The sequence below is a fragment of the Protopterus annectens genome, chromosome 5.part0 (genome assembly GCF_019279795.1).
Source record: "Protopterus annectens isolate FY-2018-M chromosome 5.part0, PAN1.0, whole genome shotgun sequence".
Taxonomy (NCBI): Eukaryota; Metazoa; Chordata; order Ceratodontiformes; family Protopteridae; genus Protopterus; species Protopterus annectens.
This window is the reverse complement of record NC_056735.1, coordinates 1618996601-1619010581: the sequence shown is the minus strand read 5'-3', so window position 1 is coordinate 1619010581 and position 13981 is coordinate 1618996601. Positions and strand designations below refer to the sequence as shown.

The window sequence follows — 13981 nt, the reverse complement described above, 5'->3', positions numbered from 1 at the left end:
GTGCGGCTATAAGGCCCTGCAAAACTGCAGTGGCAAAGCCTGCCCTGGACTTAGAGTAGAGAGGCAAATGATAATGCTTTGTAAAGTTGTGAACAAACTCCAAGTAGCAGCCTCTGGAATGTCTTTGGTTGGTAGTCCTCTGAGAAAGGCTGCTGAAGTAGCTGCAGCTCTGGTGGAATGAGATCTAATGCCCTTGGGCACAGGTTTACCATGGTGTAAGTAGCAGAAACGAATGCAGTGGCTTATCCACTTTGAAATAGTCTGCTTTGAAATAGCCTTTCCTTCTGATCCTGCAGCATATGTCACTAGTAACTGCTCAGTTTTTCTTAGAGCTTTAGTCCTGCTCAAGTAGAATCTTAGCTGTCTGTGTACGTCCAAGGAATGCACAATTCTCTCCCCCTTGTTCTGTGGTTTTGGATAAAAGGCTGGCAAATTAATAGTTTGGTCAAGGGCCACACTGGAAACCACCTTAGGCATAAATGTTGGATTTGTCCTCAGAGACACCCTGTCTGAGTAAAATATGATAAAAGGCTCCACAGCCATGAGGGCCTGTAGCTCTGAAACTCTTCTTGCTGAAGTAATTGCTAGTAGCAGAGCTGTTTTCCATGATAAAAAAATTATATCAGCAGTAGTAGCTGGTTCAAATGGAGGCAGGGTGAGCTTTTCCAACACATAATTGAGGTCCCATGCAGGAATTGCCGATCTTCTAGGAGGCCTTAAATTTCTGGCTCTTCTAAGATACTGCTTTAGTAAAGGATGAGAAAAGATTGGTGGCTCTGTATTGTAATGAGCCGAAATGGCAGAGGCATGGATTTTAATTGATGAGAAAGATAGGCCTTTGTCAAGCATCTCAGTCAAGTATTGTAATATCTGAGGAATATTTGGTTCTGCTGTATCAGTTCCTTGTGCTTGATTTCAAGCACAGAATCTCTTCCATTTATCAGCATAAGATTTTCTAGTACTAGGCCTTCTAGCTTCCAAAATGACATCCATCACAGCTTTAATGAGAGGTGTTGTTTGTATAACTAAATGATCAGCCATGCTGCCAGGTTTACTGTCTGGTGTTGACTGTGCAGGATCTGATTGTTTTGCTGGGACAGTAGTTGAGGTCTTCGAGGTAAGGTCCAAGCTGGGTATTGAGACAAGTTCCTTAGGATTGGGTACCAGTATTGGCGGGGCCAGTCCGGGGCAATTAGTATCATCTTTGGTTTCTCTTGTCTGACTTTTAGGAGAACCTTGGGAAGAAGAGGCAGTGGAGGAAAGGCGTAAACTGATAGGTTTTTCCAACTGAAGGATAGATCGTCCACTTTCCATGCTTGTCTGTGATAAGTCCTTGTGCAGAATCTTTTCAATTGATAATTCTGAGAGGAGGCAAATAGATCAGTGTCTGGGCTCCCCCATTTCTTTGTTATCATGCTGAAGACTTGTGGATCTAGTTTCCACTCATGAGGATCCATAAGATTTCTGCTTAAATCGCCTGCCAGAATATTTTGCTTTCCTGGCAGGAATTGAGCTTGAAGATGTATTTGGCAAGTCAAAGCTGTGTCCCACAGTGCCATGGCTAATCTGCAAAGGGAGTATGAGTGCGTGCCCCTCTGCTTATTTACATACCACCTAACCGTGGTGTTGTCCGTCTTTATCAGTAGTTGTCCTGGATGAAGTAAGTCCTTGAAGGCTGTCAGGGCATTTTGAACAGCTAGCATCTCTTTCTGGTTGATATACAGATGCATTTGTTTTGGTGTCCATATGCCCTGAATGCATCTTCCCGCCAAGTGGGCCCTCCAAGCATAATCTGATGTGTCTGTTGTTAAGGTTTGGCTGGCAGGGGGTAGAGTGAAGGCCCGTCCCATGTTTTGGTGACATGCCTTTGCCCACCATAGAAACTCCAGTTGCAGGCACGGAATGAGAGCAATCATTGTTTCCAGACTGTGACAATGTTGACTCCATAAACTTTTTAGGTACCACTGAAGTTTCCTCATATGCAGTCTTGCATATGGAATCAGTAGGAGGCAGGATACCATGAAGCCCAAAGCCTGCAGAATTTGTCTTGCAGATAACTGGGTTTTTGTTGCCATCAGTTTGAAGTAAGTAGTCAGTTGCCTTTGCTTGTCTGGCATGAGGTAAGCCATCTGGGCAGTTGTATTCAAGCTTGCACCCAGGAATGTTATCTTTTGAGAGGGTACCAGTTGTGATTTCTTTTCATTTATTGTGTACCCTAGGCATGTTAGAAGCCTTTTCACAAATGCCAGGTGTTGAAGAAGAATGTCCTTGTTCTCTGCTTGAATGAGACAGTCGTTCAAGTAAGGATATATTTGAATACTTCTTTGTCTGCAAAATGCAATTACTGGTGCCAGGCACTTTGTAAAGACCGTGGGCACAGTAGACAAGCCAAAGGGCAGTGCAGAGAATTGGTGATGCATTAAGCCAGCCTTGAATCTGAGGTATCTTCTGCATGATTGTCTTATTGGGACATGCAGGTATGCCTCTTTTAAGTCTAATGTCACCAGCCAAGCATTCTTGCCCAGCATAGGCAGACGTTGCTGCAAAGTTGATAAATCCAGTATTGGCCACCAGGCCTTGTCCTTTCTGGGTACCAAGAACAGTCTTGAGCAAAAACCTTGTCCTTTTTCCTGTTCTGGTACTGGCTGAATGGCCCCCATACCCAGGAGGGACGTAACCTGTTTCTGTGCCTCTGCCCATTGATTTTTTGGCGGATCTGTCCAACCGTTTCCAATTGGCAGAGTATGGAAATGGAATCTGTATCCCTGTGATACTATGTTTAGCACCCATTTGTCCTGGGTTATTAACTGCAACTTTGAGCAAAAAGTGCTAATTTTCCCCCTAAAGGTGCTGCCAAAAGATAAGTGCTTGGTGAAGGCAGAGGGAAGTCATTGGGGCTGTTTTCTGTAGGTTTGTGCTTTATCTCCTCCAGATTTGGAGTTAGAAGTGCCCCATTGCTTTGACCTGTATGAATCTTGTGCCTGGTATCTGGAACCCTTAGGGCATCTGGATTTGTCTCTTTGAGCTCTGTCTGACACAGGAAAGGACCAATTTTTGTAGGCCAGTGTCTACTGAATCTTGGTGGCTGCACTTGTAAGAAGTCTTTTACAGTTTGCATAGACTTAGCTTTGTCTTCCATTTTCTTTAAAACCTCTTCTGCCGTAATACCATCTATAGTATCATGCTGTAAAGGTGCATCTAGTAATTTAGCTTAAACATGATCAGGCAAATTTTGTTCCTTTAACCAGGCATGCCTCCTAATCACAGATCCAGCAACTGCGCCCCTGCAGGAGGCCTCTAAAGAATCAAAACCACACTGCAAAGTATGCTTTCCAACTTGTTCAGCTGCATGTAATAATTCCTGCAATTTTTTATTTTCTGCACATTCAGAAATTAATATCATTTTCTGTTTCAGCAATCCCATAACATGTTGTTGATACTTGAGCATATGAAACTGGCAGTTTAAGGCCCTAATTGCCAAGGTTGCAGATGTATAAACCTCTTTTCCCCATCTATCCAGTACCCTTGAATCTCTGTCAGAGGGGGTAGGATTATTTGCTGTTGAGGCCTTAACTCCCTTTGGACCCTGAGAAACAGTTTCAGGATCAGCAGCAGGGTTTCTAAATAAAAATTTGTGTGAGTCAGGGACCCTGTAATATCTGTCAGGCTTGGTGGGAGCCGGAGGTAAGGAGTCAGGGGTCAAGCCTGACTCCGAAAACACATCATCCACAATGTCTAAAACAGGTGGTATGGCTAAAGGCCTGTGCTGAGGGAGAAGAAGGAAATCCCCGAGCCTCTTTTTTGATTCTGAGAAATCTTGACTCTCCCAGTGAAAATGCTCCCTCAAAGTATGCAATGTTTCTCCAAATGAATAATCCTCAGGTGGTGATGCAGATGGTATAGATTCCTCTGCATCAGAATCCTCACAGGGAGGTATAGATAATTCCTGATTAGAAGAAGTAGAAACCCGATCTGAAGATTCATAATCAGTGTCTTGCCTAGGCCTCTTATCTGGTGGGGGATGGGAACCCCGGATCAAGGTAATCAGGTCTTCAGCCATTTTGATCATCTGTTTTTTTAGGTATAGAGGCCTGTGCACGTGGCCCATGCGTCATTTTTTTAGTTTTAGAAGTTGCTTTTGTCTTTGGTTTTGCAGCTGTCGTCGGTTTGATATAAAAATGTTGAGGCCTGAATACACCCTCAGAAGTCGGTGACTGCTCAGCGGCTCCGGACCCATCTGAGGGAGATACATCCGTGGGTCCAATACTTTGAGTATCTAGCGGCATGCCGGACTCCACATGGGTGTTGGTAGGGGCCTGCGACTCGAAAGTAGCGGGTATCAGAGGCTGCAAAAGCACGTCACTGAGTACCGGCGAACCGGCGACTGGCTTAGGAGAAGCTTCGTCGTCGGTTTTGGACCTCGGCTGTCTCTCTCTGTCCTTTTCTTTGCGCTTTTTATGTATTCCGGTAATCGGATTGCTAGCCGGCGACATTTCTGGGTAGTTAAATCTGTTTCCAAAATACTTTGAGGCAAAACTATACTGATGCTTAATAGTGCGTTGACTAAATCTAGCACAAAACCGACAGCTAGGCACGTTGTGATCAGGGCCTAGGCAAGGAATACAGTATAAATGGAAATCCTTATGAGGTATTTGCTTCCCACAAGTAATACAATTATTAACTTTTTCTGACATCGGTATGGAGCAAGAAAAAAGTTTCCCCAATGGGGTACTTAGCTTTAGTGAAGACTTTGGTTCTGAAACTCAAACTCGAATATTTCAGGAGTCGGCCGACCGGCACTTGCAAAATGCTTCTGCTTCGGGCACCGCGCGGCAAGAAAGACTAAAGAAAATGGCATCAGCTGCTTGTTTTATACCCGACAACCTGACATCATGGAAGAGGAGACAGCAACTGACACAGGACCCAAGACTTTGGAATTTAGGCCGACTGAGCGCAACCTGCCAGCAGATTACCCAAATGTAATGACTGCAACAGTGAAACACGAAGAACATCTACTTGCTGCATTTGTGATTGAGGGGAGAAGCAAAAAGATCGCAGTTCGGTTGACCCCAGCGAAGGAAAATTTCTCTCACCACCGAGGCATTCAGGGACCACCCATGAGGACTCAGGATAGCTCTACTGAGCTTGTCTGCCAGAACGCTGGACTCCCTGGTAATGTGTTGCAAGGAAAAATAGCCCTGAGGACATCGCCCATTCCCACAGTCTCATGGGTTCGCAACAAAGCAGATGAGAACTTTTGCCCCCTTATTTTTTGATGTACTACACAACCACCATGTTGTCCATATGCACTGCAATGGTACCCAGAGGGAGGAAGCCCTGGAAGGCTTGCAACAATATTAGAATTGCTCTCATCTCCTGTACATTTCTATACAGTTTGGTCTCTGCAGTGGACCATGTACCTTAGATCTTTTCCTGGCAATGCCCCCTCCAACCCAGCAGGGAAGGATCTGTGGTCACCATGGCACTGAGGGAGGAAGAGAAAAGAGTCTGCCCACAAGGAGATCAGGAAACTGAATCCACCAACAGAAAGGATGCTTGCACACCAGAGTGAGGCAGATGGAAGCAGTCATCGGATGAGACAGAGAAGACCACTGGACCCCTACAGTCTAAAGTGGGCTCATGTAAAACCTGGCTAACAGCACCAGACAGATTGCTGCTGCCACGGACCCTAAGGCCCTGAGAAGCGGACCTGAGGACGAGATGGATCTAGGAGGCATTGAACTTGAGATCTGATTAGTTGTACACACCTGTGAGGTAACACTGGAATCTCTGACAGTGTCTAGCTGGATGCCAATAAAGTCCAAGTTTTGGGATGGAATCAGATTCAACTTTGGTAGATTCATGCTAATTCCTAGCTAGTCGAACAGGCAAAGAATGTAACAAATGGCTGTGACCAGTCGATGCTTGGTGGGAGCTGTGAGGAGCCAATTGTTGAGATAAGGAAACACCTGGAATCCCTGCAGTCTCAGGTGACCTGCTACCAGTGCCATGTACTTGGTGAACACCTGGTGGACTGTGGTGAGACCAAAGGACAGTGTCCTGAAGTGGTAATGACTGGCCCCTATGTGAAAGAGGAGATGTCTCCTGGAGCACCTGTCTATTTTTATGTGATAGTACGCATCCTGGAGATCCACAGAGCACATCAACTCGTCCTTGTGCAGTAGAGGTACGATGGACTGAACAGTGACCATCCAGAACTTGGACTTCTTGACAGAGAGGTTTAACTTGCTTAAGGCCAGAACTGGATGTAACCCCCCCCCCCATCTTCTTTGGCACCAAAAGGAAGCAAGAGTAAGTTCTGGATCCTCACTGTCCTGGGTGGACCCTCTTGGATGGCTCTCTTCTGAAGAAGCTTGAGCACTTCCTGTTGAGCTAACTCCCTCTGACAGGCTGGCGCTTCGGGAAGAAGTTTACTGATTGGTGAGGGAGAGTGGAAAAGGGAATAAAACAGCCTCTGGGAATAATGCTTAGCACCCACCGATCTTTTGTAATGTTTCCTCAGACTAAAGAGTGCAGTGACAAAAGACGCCTGACTGCCTCCAGAGCAGGACAGTCAGGCAGTGCATCAGGAGTATTGGAAGGGCTTTTTAGAGAAGGGTTCCCCTGGACCCCTGATTTTGCGAACTCCCTCTGCCTCTAGGGTGGTGGCTGCCATTAAACCCTCTCCCCCAACCCCTAGAAGAGGGTTCATCCTGAGCATCTTGAAAGGAAGACTGCTCGACTTCTGGAACCACAATTTTTTAGTCCCTTGTTGCGTCTTAGAAAAGGACCACTGAGGGGTAGAAAATTTGATTCCCACAGCCAGCATGGTCTTCCCTTCTTGCTCACTGCAGGTAAGTGTCTTTGACTGATGGACCAAAGAGAGTTGATCCATCAAAGGGGGCATTGGTGAAGGACACTTTAAAGGACTCCACAAACCCGCAGAGATGCAGCCAGGCAAAACGCCATACAGTAATGGCTGTGCTGGCCGCTCGAGGTGCACCTTCCACAGCACTGGAAATCGGCCTCATCGAGGAATTAGCTAGGGATGCAAAAGTGAATGGTTTGGGAGACACATTGTTTAAGTCTTTGGCAGGCAACAACTCAGAAAGGGAAGTTATGAGTTCGTTAACCAAATCCCTCTGGAGGTGGGTGATGTGTGCCAAGTAATAAAGCGCTAGCAGACCAAAGGTAGCTGAGGTGAAAACCTGCTTTCCATGTCTGTCGATTCCCCGAGATTCTCGGTTGGGGGATGAACAGAAGTAGTCCTTTTTAGTGGCGGCAGCTACCATTATAGCAGCGACTGGCACCCCTTTTGAACAGAACTTTGTCTGTGGCTGGACTTAGAATTTGTCCACTCATTTTGGCACTGGCTCCACAGTATCTGGCTCCTTCCATGCCCTGCTAGTGATAAGATCTACCAGTTTGACCACAGGGGGGAACCCAGGTGGTCCTGTCCCAAATGCCTTCAGGAATACGGACTCCTTGGAGGAGGAGTCCCTTCAATTTGATGATCTGGAGGATGTTCCAGAAGGAGACATCTTCAGATGAAGATCTGGAGGACCTGTCCACTTTATCAAGGTCCGTATCCTCGGTGAGAGACCATCTGAGAGTCTAGGTGCCTCCTCTTGCATGATCTCATCCTAGGCACCTCTCCAAGGGAGGCTCAGGGGAGGATTCAGAAGAGTGAGGAACACCATGTGGGGTAACGCCACCTGAAGGCTAGTTCGAGAGGGCTGACCATTGGCAGGATGAGGAGGGTCCACTCTCAGGGGTTGGGAAGGACCTTAAATAGTAGGGGAGGCAGGTCTAGCAGAGGACAAGGTCCTCTCTACTACCCAGAAGGCTGAAGGGCTGGAAGATGTCCCCTTCCCCATTCCCAGTAGGCACATCCACCTGAGAGGAGAGAACAGAGCATGCCACCACCTCAAGACCCCCAGATGATACCAGCCCTGAACTGTTGAGAGTTGAAGCACCGAAGGGCAGAGACCAGTCCGAAAAGACTGTACCAGAACCCCCCCCCCCCCCAGGACTCCAGAGTGACTGGTCGGGCCTGGAACCCTATCTGCTCTGAGGGAGGAAGAGCAGAACTGGTCAGGGACTCAGACAGAGTAGACACAAAGTGGGGTCTAGGAATCCCCGTCACCATCTCACCATGTCCCAGGGCCTGGAAGTCCAAAACCAACTGGGTCAGATGAGGAGACTGAAGTGTTGGAGCAGGGGAAGGACTCCTAGCTGGATGGGCAGGGGACACAAAAAGCCCCAACTCAATTTGAGCCATAAGGAAGGACCTCATCATCCTGTCCATGTCAGAAGGGAGCAAGCTCCTGGAAGATATAGAAGAGACAGAAGATCTAGCTGGGGATGTGTGCCTGGAACCCAAGTACCTCCTATGCCTCTCAGAAGATTGGCTTCTGTGCCTGGAAGCAGCAAAGGGTGGCCCCAGGCCAGAACCTGATGGAGAGTCTCCCATCAAGATGGTGGGATCCAACACGGGTCCCAGATCTGTCCGCCTTAGATCCGAGGATAACTGAGAATCTGAACATTTAGAACCTGAATCCTTCGTATCCGAGGAGGTTGGATCCGTGGTAGGTCTAGTCTTGGTCAGATCCGAAGGTCTCAATCTGGAGGCCTTGGATTCGGGAGTAGATTCTTGGGACCTCGGATGTGAAGACCTAGAAGTGGAGGGCTTGGATCCAGGGGTAGATTCACGGAACATTGGCTCTAAGGAAATCGGAACAGACGGAGCTGAAGCTGTTGTCGAACCCAAGCAGCTAGGATCTGACAGCCTAGGTTTCTTAGAAGAAGAGGACTCTGAGACAGATGGAGCCTTCCTCTTATGGTCAGAGGGACCCAAGCTTGGCCAGAGACTGGGCCAACAGACCCCCCCCGAACCAAGCCTTTCAACAGTAGTATATTGCAGTGCTTGACCAAGGCCCTGGGGTTGAACATGGCACAAATGTCTCATTCAACCACCAGGTGGTCAGCACCCAAACAATAGAGGCACTCCTGATGCGAGTTGGACATGGGCATCTTCTGGCTGCATGAAGAGCACCTCTTGAAACCTGCTGACTTGTCAGACATAAGGTGAAAACAAACCAAGCACCAAAATCCAAATGCAAACCAAAACTTTTAGTCCTTTTAATATTAATTTATTATGTCAGTCAACCAAGGCCCTTGGATTAAATGTTAATCAAACTGAACAGCTTTATCCAGGTGAACGGCTCAGAGGCAATATATGCACTCCTTGTGGGCACCCGAATTTGGAATTCTCTGCCCACAAGAAGTGCATTTTTTTGAAATCTGTCAGTTTACCCGATATGGTAGAAAAAACACCAATATAGGCTACCAGTAGAGATAACAAAATACCACAAAAGTTATTGTAAAGAAAAAGGCAGTTTTTTTAGAAAGAAAAGGGAAACAGAAAGAAAGGAGAATTACCAACAATGGTAATTTAAAGGGAATACCTTGAATAAAGGGTAAAGAAAAGAGCAGCTATGGTAATAGAGAGGTACTAAGTGAAAACAGTAGCAGTCCTAACGGTAGCAAAAAAACTAAGAGGGAGAATAATAGGAATAGTATTAGACCGAAGAACAACTTTTTAAAAGGACAAAAAACGAGACTGGAGAAAGGGGATTCTGCCAGTAGGGATGACTGCCATTAGGGGTACATAGAATAGGCAAGAGGGGGCTGGAAATTACTGGAGAAAATTGTCAGCAAATAACTAAAGAAGGAAAGGTAATAGAATGGGAAGAGGCCTAGAAGACATCTGGACTGCAGGCAAGAGACTGCCTTTCTTATCAGCAATTGTTATCAGAGTATAGGCAAAGACAAAGGGATAGGGGAGCTCTAAGTGAAAGACCTTCTATGGTAGCCATTTCTGTTGATTCTAGAAGAGAAGCTGCTGTTAAAATTGATAATTAGTATGGCATATAAAATACAGCACAATAACTACAGAAATTAATTGGAGGAAGTTTGAAAAGATTGGGAAGACAGACTGGATAAGCAATTCAAAAGGAAACAATGAAAGGACATATGCATGGCTCCCAAATATGCAACAAAATTTAGAAGAGTTAGGATTTTTCCTTCAAAAGGGTTTGCATAGGTATTTTATACCCCAAGCAGATTCAAAATTTTTTTTCCAAAGGTAGATGGCAAATGTTGTAGGAGATGTGATGTGAAAGAGTGAGAGAAATGGAAACATATTTTGGGAGTGTAATCAGTTGTCAGACTAAGAATTCCTTACAGACCACTCTGTCAGAAAAACTGAGTGGGCACATGGTTTTAACTGAGGAAATTAATTTTTGAGTTGAGATACAGGATCTGAATTGTGTAGACATAGTAAGGCCTTCTTAAGTTTAATTCTGGTGGCTGCCAAAAATAAAGCACTTACTGGAAAATGGAAATCAAGTCTAAACTAACTGCATTTAAAGTACTGGACATTGTAACAGAGATACAAGAACTAGAAGTGGAATTCTGGAAAAGCTTAGGAGCAAATTACATAGAAAATTTTTAAATTGTGGGAAAATTATCTTCAGAATAATGTTTTGGAGAAGGTATAGTGAGAATCTTGAGGTATGTTGGGGGATCTGTAGCAAGCTATAATTAGGATTGCAGTCTTACCTAGTGTTAGTTGCACCTGGTGAATTTCAGATGCATTGTGTTGGGCAACTAGCCTGGTGGTGTGAATATCCTTGGTGAATATTGACACTCCTCCACCTTTAATGTTTCGGTCCTGGTTTGGTGGCTGAAAAGTGAGATAAGAGTTGTAGCCTGGTATTGCAGGGGTGCTCTCTGGAGCCTTGAACCAGGTCTCAGTTACTGCACAGATATCGATGTTCTCCATTTTTAGGAATGCCTAGAGAGAGTGCATTTTGAGATTTAGACTTCTAGCTTTGAGTAGCATTACCTTCAGATTTTGCATGCTTGTACCTGTTACAGTGGTGGTTTTGTCCTTTCAACTTTGCCTAAAAAAGGCACTATAGGGGTGGCAAGAACCTTAGCCAGTAACCTGAATCCCAGGTGCGACAGATGCAGACCATCTCTAGCAAAGCATCGTGGTCTGTCAATCATGTCGTCCCAGGCAGACAGATACTGGATCCCCTTTGAATGACACCAGAAGCTTAGCCAATTTTTAAAGTCAATCATTTTGTCCTTATATTGTGGAATCATTCTGGGCGAAGGCAGGATGCTACTCAGGGCTAAGGTCATACCTGCCTGGGCCACATGATCCGATAGCTCTTCCATGTCTCTTGTCATGTAGTCCAGGGAGGTACGTCTCAAGTCATTCATTCCAACATGGACAATGACAGAGTCATATTTGTACTTGTTGTGGAGTGACTTGAGTGCATGTGTTATGTGGCGGATTCTGGCACCCAACAGGCAGCTGACTGTAATTTTCTCCTTGTTCAACCTGGTGAGTGGGACATCAGTGTGCCAGACTACAGTCCCCTATGACTAAAGTGTTAGGTACATTGTCTTGCCTTAGGGGCTGTTGCTGGGTGGCATACTGGTGTTGTGAACTATGTGACACATTGGTTGTGATTGGTGTTTGTTTGCGTTTCAGCTATATCCTCATGGCTCCAAGGATTTGAACCTTTGCTTTGAAATGTAAAGACATAACTTGATTTTATCAAAAAGGTCAGGATGCAATTATTGCAAGTTAAGAGTACAAACCTCCATAGCTCCACTGCAGTGAATGTGGTAGGTACAACAGCAGACAACGTAGCACAAATGAAAACTAAATGTGACAACGTACATTATAGCAAACTAAAAAGACAAAGTCATTGTGGGTAACTGGCAATACTGTGCATCACAAAGTCTGTGTTGTTATTGGTTGCCAATGTGGGTAACTGGTTATATTTTGCAACATAAAGCCTATGCTGTTAAGTGGCAATTATTCTCTCACGCAGGGTGACAAAGCCTGGGAGTAGACAATGATCAGAGACTGCTGAAGATCAACTACCCTGGCAATGCTCACACTTGTATTGTCAAAACTATCAGAACTATTCTACCAATCTGAAGGGCTATTTTAGAGCTACACAGTTAAGGCTCCTATACATAGCACGAGCAGAAAACTATAATTCAAAGTGGAAAGGGATGACGTTGAAACAGAGGGGAAGCTCAAGAAACAAGCAGAGACTAGGATTTTGGATGCAGGTCTTTAAGGAGAACAACAATAATCATACAGAATATTATATTCATAAAGTTGCAGAAAGTATTCTAAGAACTAAGCCAACATGGGAATGGAGAAAGGAGATTCTGCTGATAGGGATGACTGCAATTAGGGATATAAACAACAGGCAAGAGGAGGCTGGAATTTATTGGAGAAAACTGGCAAAGGAACCAAGGTATTGGGAGCAAATAACTATACAGGGAAAGGCACTAGAATGTGAAGAGGCCAAGAATTTATTTGGACTACAAGTTAAAGATTGCCCTTCCTATTAAGGACTTATAGAGTAGAGGCAAAGATAAAGAATTGAGGGGGGGGGGCTAAACAAAAAAACAGTACTGGTAGATTTTTTAGTAGAATCTAGAACAGAAGCTGCCATTAAAAAGGGAATAATTAGTACAGCATATAAAATATTGCATGACAACAGTAAGGCTTGATCAGAGTTGGTTAGAAAGGATTGAGAAGAGAGAGTGGATAAGCAATTCACAAAGAAACAATGGGAGGATGTATGTATGTCTGTCAAATATGCAACAAAATCTAGAAGATTTAGGATTTTTGCTTGGAAATGTTTAGACAGATATTTTTACACTCCAAATAGACTCCAGAGAATTTTTCCTCAGGTAGACAGCAAATGTTGGAGGTGTGACGGGGAAGAAAGATGTACTTGGGAACATATTTTCTGGGATTTCTGTGGGTTGGTGGACTTTATGGATTCCCTGCAGGATGCACTGTTGGAGATGCTGGGTGGGGGGATTGGTGTGATGAGACAGATTGCTTCTGAGTGAAGATACAGAATTGGAATTGCCTAGACATGATAAGGCTTTGCTGTTTCTAATTATGGTGGCTACCAAAAACCAATTACTAGAAAATGGAAAGGAAAATCTAAACCAACTATATTAGAAGTAGTAAATATAGTAACAGAGACAAAACAACTGGAATTGAGATCTTTAGAAAAGGGTAGGAACAAACTACATACGAAAAAATGGGAATTGTGGGAACAATACACATAGGGTAGGAATGAGATTTAAAAGAAGGCAGGACTTAAATGAGCTATGTAATGTTTGACTGAAAATTATTGGGTAGATTATAAGTGATGTATAATGTTTGTAACTGTGAGCATGTCAGTATGGCTTGTGATGCAAAATGCTTGCAACTAGGATTGTGTCAGTGTGGCTTGGGTTCATGTATATTAATGTACAATTGCTTACGTCATAAGTGATGGTTTAATAAAGATGTTTCTTCTTTTAAAAAAAGGGCAGGAATTGAAAAAAATGTATGTAATGCTACTTAGGTTATATGATATTCAGCAATATATGTGAAGTATAATGTTTAATGTTAATACAGTTTGATTTCTTTTGTATAAATGTAAATTTGCCTATGTCACAAGTGATAATTCAATGCAGGTGTTTACAAAAAGCCATCAGAATTATTCTGGTAAAAAGTAGAGATGGATGTCGACATGAAGCAATGCAATTAAAATGCAGCAGTATACTCTGCTATATAGATCACACAGAAAAATTACCATCTGAATTTTATCCTCATTCCTTTTAGATTAAGCAATCAGAATTATTTTCTATCATGAAATATGTTCAGTGGCCTTATGTTATTAAACTGAAATCACAGATCATTTTAGCAAATCATATATAGCTACTTGTTACCTGTTGAAACCTCTTCAAGTGAAGAGTAAGGATGGCTGGTGGAAGCGAAATTAACATCTGCTTCTGGGCATTTGTGTATACAAATTTTTTCTCACCTAGTATTTTCAAACAGAAAATATTAGAAAGTAAAAAATACAGTTATATATAACTG

The 13981-nt window shown here is 44.1% G+C and overlaps 1 protein-coding gene across 5 annotated transcripts in view; it reads right to left on the bottom strand.

Annotated features, from left to right (window-relative positions):
* The window catches only part of USP16 (ubiquitin specific peptidase 16), a 1120218-nt gene that overhangs the window by 169272 nt on the left and 936965 nt on the right, over nt 1-13981 (bottom strand). For all 5 annotated transcript variants that reach the window (XM_044071387.1, XM_044071383.1, XM_044071384.1 and 2 more), the window contains one exon: nt 13831-13925. In XM_044071387.1, the coding sequence (XP_043927322.1) occupies nt 13831-13925 (95 nt within the window). The remainder of the gene's footprint in view (nt 1-13830; nt 13926-13981) is intronic.